Raw genomic sequence first — 5,477 nt, 5'->3', positions numbered from 1 at the left:
GAGGAGAGTGAATAATTGCATTCATCAGGTGGACACAAATGTCAGCTCTTTTTGGAGTTCTTCTGCCCCCTAGTGGTAAAAAACGTATTAATGCAGCTTTAAATGGTATCACTGCAGCACCGAATGATGCAATCTAGTAAGTGCAGATTGATCAGCTGTCTTTTCTGTGCATGTGTGCGTGTGCGCGCACGCAAGTGTGTACAAAATACATTAAGTGTCCAAAAACAACGATTCCAAAGAGCTACACTTGACTTGCCCTTCGAACAAGTCTGTGCAAAATCCAGTCCGGCCTAATCCAGTCTGGAGCCGTAAACCTCCACCTCGCATAGGATCAGGTACTCGGTTTTTCCAGGAATGACTATGTTAACGTAGCGACCGTCCATCCCATGACACTGGAACGTTCCTGTGAAGCCTCCGGTGAGGCCTGAGATCTCAGCACACCTGGCAGAAGAAGAAATGACTTTGTTAAGTCATCGAATGGTCTTGATTCTCTAAGAAAGATGTCTCATTTTCATTATGAGTTTTAAAGATTTCGATAAATTACTGCTTAGTTATGCCAAATATAGCCAGTGTATTTTTTTTAATTCAACAAAAATTAACCAACCAAATGACTGTCATACATTACACAATCTTTGATTTATACTATGTCATTGTTTTAATTAAACTGTAAACTACCTGGGATTGTTGTTGCCATTGTTGTCAAGAGAATCTCCAATTCGGATCTCAGCTCCATCAAGTCGTAAGTAGGCCTCTGTGTAGCTGGTTACGTTAACAGAAAACACCCTATGGGTCTTGCCCAGGTCCAGCCTCCACCAGGGGTTGAAGTCTTTGGCTGTGTGCATACAAGAAGCCTGGTTCCAGATGCTGGCACGATTCCCATCGATGGCATTATATGCAACACCGGTAGAATGCAGCGACGACTGTGTGGCCTTTCCTTGGATTGCCAGATTCTCTCCTGCATAAAGCACACAGTAGCAAATGTACCAATACATGCGTTTTTGCCTATTTTCTTCATTTAAATGAATGCAATTTAACCTCTCGTGTGACTGCAGAAAATGAGTGGAAATTCTCACCAGTGGGGGCACGGTACCCATAGACTTCCACTTCGCAGAGTGTCAGGATCTTTCTTGAACCTGACAGAGCCACAGTCACGTAACGTCCCTCCACAGGTCTGGTGAAAGTTATTTTTAAAGACCTGCCTGCTGAGATGTGAGGAATTACACTCACCCTAAAAGAGACAGAGAGGAAACAGTGCATCTTAACAGGCGTGTAGTCATATAAGGTAAGAAATAATACCAACAAGTGGCCACTCCGATGACAAACTAACAATCGTCATCAAATTAAAAACTCAAGTCATTCTGTAACTAAAAATCATTGACAAGCTAATAGATCAACAGATGAGACACATTATATCTTCTAAACAAGCATTCTGTTCACTTACACTGGGTTTGCAACACCGTTTTCTTGTAAAGAGTTGCCGATGTGAATCTTTGCCCCGTTGATCCTGTCTGCACAGCAGTCTCCTCTGTTGGTGACGATGATGGAGGTGACGATGTAGGACTCCAGCAGGTCCACTCTCCACCAGGGATTGGTCTGTTCAATGGTGTGGGTGCATGATCCAGCACTGAATGTAGATTCATGGTTTCCATCAATAGCATTGTAGGCAGCCCCAAAAGCACCCAAATCTCCGTAGTAGCGGTGTGATTGAGTTGCTTTGCCACGCAAGGCCACATTTTCTACGAATGAGACAGATCAAATACGCATTCAAATGTAAAATGCAAAAATAGAAGTTACTAAATCTGCAGTAACAGATTTTTTTTTTTTTGGCATATCATCACCTTTTATGTTGTCGGAAATTTGTTAGCAAACATTTATACATCCTGCAGCCACAGAACAGCATCATCATCCATGAAGAGTTTTGTGTGTCCGACCATGGACCATGTGATGAATGCTGTGAAAGTAAACTAGCATGTCGCCCGTGTGTGTGTATGTGTTTATTTTCTGTGTGCTGAGTGTTTGCAGACGATTTCCACCACGATGTCAGTCCAGTATTCTCTCTTTTAGCTCTGTTTTGGTCTCCACCAACTCTTCATCTGCTTAATGCTCCACTGTGTTCACCGGCCAGCTTCAGCTCCATAAAGGGGCCACAGGGGGCTGTGCTGCTCACTTCATTTGTCTTTTAACAGGAAAACCTTTTTGATCGATTGTAGCTGATATGTTGCTGTTTGGTTTCTGTGGGTTTTTCCTCAGATTGATAGGAAAGCGATGAGAATGCACTATTTTAGAGGGTTTTTTTTCTTTTAGTTTTCTCCAGGGGAGTTTATGTTTTCACTTTCACTATGCACTACTACCTTAACTACTTGCCAGTAATGCTGTGCCCCCCTGCTACAGTCTCGTGCCCCCCTTGGATATTTCTTCCAGCACAGACACTGTCACCGGTTAGCAGTGGCGTGCACAGACTTTTTAAAGGGCAGGGGCGAAAAGGAAAAAAAGGGCACATATAGCGCATCCTTGCCACTGAAGAGGGCACTTTAGCACGCGTTTCGGCTCCCACAGGGCACTTTAGCGCGTGTTTTGGCTCCGAGGGGGCACTTTAGCATGCGCTTTGGCATCCAAGAGGGCACTTTAGAGCGTGTTTTGGCTCCCAGGGGGCACTTTAGCACGCGTTTTGGAGTCCAAGAGGGCACTTTAGAGCGTGTTTTGGCTCCCAAGAGGGCACTTTAGCACGTGTTTTGGAGTCCAAGAGGGCACTTTAGAGCGCGTTTTTCAAAAAATGGGCCACAAGGGGGGGCGGTGCCCCCCCCCTGCACACCACTGCTGGTTAGTCTCCAGCTGCGTCTGTCTGCTGTTTGGTGCTGAGCAAATAGTGTACAGTATATTTTCAGAGCTTTTTTTTCTGAAACAGCTGCCTGCTACGAAAGCCGCGAGAGTGGGCCAAAACATTAAGGTTGTGTCCAAATAAATAATGAGCTGAAACTCACTATACACTGTCACTTGATACACTGTTATAAAAATACAAATTATAGCTGCTTTTAGTTTAAGCCGGCTTCAAGTTTCCACATCACACTTGTGTAACATAGTGGATCATGATTGGCTGCAAGGTAGTTGTGATGTCACAAATCGTGTTCCTACGTCCTCACTTTAAACTGACATTTAAGGTGAAGCACAGAGAAGCTTTCCACCTTCAGCAGATGAAGGTGAAAACAGCCTTTTAGTGTCAAACTCTGCACATACATCAAGCTCAAACATCCAAGTGAAGCACAATAAAAAAAACACACATTCTCGAGTGGAGAGGGACTCAAAGGTTTATAACAAAACAAACAAATAAATAAATAAATCACACACAAGAGCAGATCATACTTACGATAGATGTAAGCCGAGCATGTTCCCAGAAGGAGCAGCAGCAGCAGGAGAGTATTGTGTTTCATTGTTCTGATTGAGGCAGAACAGAGTCGATAAGAGAATCAAACTGAAGAAATTAATGTTGTCAACACTATTACAGTGTGAAATGTAAATAAATGACTGTTATAAGATGAATGACTGGTGGCAAATAAAACTGATCAGTGTACAGTCAACAGACCAAGCTGAAATAACATCCACTTACCTTTACTTGCAAAGCAAACTCAGAAGAGGATGAAGAGTTTATGCTGCGTTGGTGAGTATGATTTGACTTGGACCACACACGGATATTTATGTGCACATCTTATCATTGCACATGCTGTTATTTGCTGATAATTTTCCACACGTGACTTTGTCTTTGTCATTTCAGCTGTCAAGCACGGTCAAGGATCAGCAACATTTTATGATATTTCTTCTTTGATTTTTTCTTTGATGCCACTTCTGTGAAAAGCCACTGCTTTATTGCCACATCAGCTCCTAAGAAGTCATTGTAGTGTGCTCATGAAAAGATAAAGACATACAGCCATAAAACAGGGCACAGGACAACACAGGTGACAAGACACAAAAAATAACACCAAGCAGCCCACTGAGAAAGTGTATTTAATAAACTGGAGCTTAGCTAAAACCCTTATTGATGCAGAATGCAAACAGTAAATGTTATTCTGGCACCAAGATGTTAAAAGGCTTCAAAAAAAGCAGTGATTCAGGTTTTTCTCTTGCTTTTTTTCTTGAGCTGTGATGCCCAGACTGTATCAGGGACAATGGACGTTGAAGATGGTGACGGCGGTGATGGCGTTGTCCACTTCAGAGACGAGCAGATGGTGTAAACCTGCTCCACCTCCTGGCCTTGGATGGACAGTAGCACAAACTTTCTCCTGCCAGGAAGTCTGGTATCAGCTGACAGACGAGAGAGTCGTGCAGAAGTTCAATCCGGTCACATCTGAACAAACTCCACCAAACACATGCTCCACACATATTCCTCTACATGTTAGGTAAATCAGAGGAGAGCTATCCTTTCAGGTTGTATTATGACATTGGTTTAATGAACATTGCAACAATGTAAACATGCACTTTTGTTATGTGTTATCCTTTTATAGGCTAAAATTTGTTTTGAGAAATTTGTCACGTGTACATGCTGTCTGCAGGGTTAGGAGTCCTGGTCCTGGTGATAGCAATAATAAAACAGTCAAATAAGAGTATGTTAATATTGCTGATATGCTTCCGGGTGGATCATATAAGGTACAACGTCTACATTAGATTAGATAATGTCTGTGCTCATTCTCAGGATTTTCATGTCATTGCTGAAAAAGGACATCAAACGATAAAACCACATGATAAAGAGTGAGTAGGTCCATGGTCACCGAAAATAAAAGTAGAGAAACACTGAAAATGTGTTTGTTTTCTGTGCACACTGATGATAATTGACATGAGTTTTAGATAAATATAATCACATGAAGACTGACTGACCTTAATGTATTGGCTGAAGATTATGCATAGGTTTGCTTTATTGTATATACAATATAGAGCACCGAAACACTGAACTATGAATGCAGTTTGTTTTGTACACAGGTGGACTGGGCCTATAGACTTAAGTGTGTTATGTAACTCATAATTTACAGACTGACATGATCATATGTACAAGTGATCATCATTTGTATACAGGTGCTTTGCTCTGTCTTGAGTGGGCATCAATAGAAGACTTTTTATTGGAAAACGACGCATTTCTATGTCAAATGAGTCTTTTAACAAACTAATAAAGATTCGATAGAAATAATTAAGGATGGTAAAGAAATGTAAGCCAACAATCTACCAAAACAGAAGCCTAAAAAACATAAACAAATAACCAAAAACTAAATAAATAAACGGGAAGGGCTCCTTTTTAGGTTTAAGGAGAGATATGGCGTGTTTTCTTTTTATCATTCTCGTTAAGGACAAAAACGTGTAACATGAAAACACAAAAAGCACCGCCACCCTTTGCTGCCTACATTTCCCATAGTCCCTTTGCGATAGAGACTCGCGAGACTTAAATTTCAACAAGTTTGCGGCTGCGCAATATCATTCGAAAACTTGCACTGTGA

General features: G+C 41.7%; 1 protein-coding gene across 1 annotated transcript; it reads right to left on the bottom strand.

The window, feature by feature from the left end:
• Positions 1-290: 290 nt before the first annotated feature.
• si:ch211-215k15.4 (fucolectin-4) lies at positions 291-3,428 on the bottom strand. The gene is made up of 5 exons (XM_041942381.1): positions 3,365-3,428; positions 1,442-1,736; positions 1,074-1,228; positions 676-955; positions 291-441 (listed from the first exon to the last, which is right to left on the bottom strand). The coding sequence occupies exons 1-5, from the start codon at positions 3,426-3,428 to the stop codon at positions 291-293; spliced, it is 945 nt and encodes a 314-aa protein (XP_041798315.1).
• Between the last annotated feature and the right edge of the window lie 2,049 nt (positions 3,429-5,477).

The sequence above is a fragment of the Chelmon rostratus genome, chromosome 8 (genome assembly GCF_017976325.1).
Source record: "Chelmon rostratus isolate fCheRos1 chromosome 8, fCheRos1.pri, whole genome shotgun sequence".
Classification (NCBI taxonomy): domain Eukaryota; kingdom Metazoa; phylum Chordata; class Actinopteri; order Chaetodontiformes; family Chaetodontidae; genus Chelmon; species Chelmon rostratus.
This window is presented reverse-complemented; position numbering and strand designations above follow the sequence as displayed.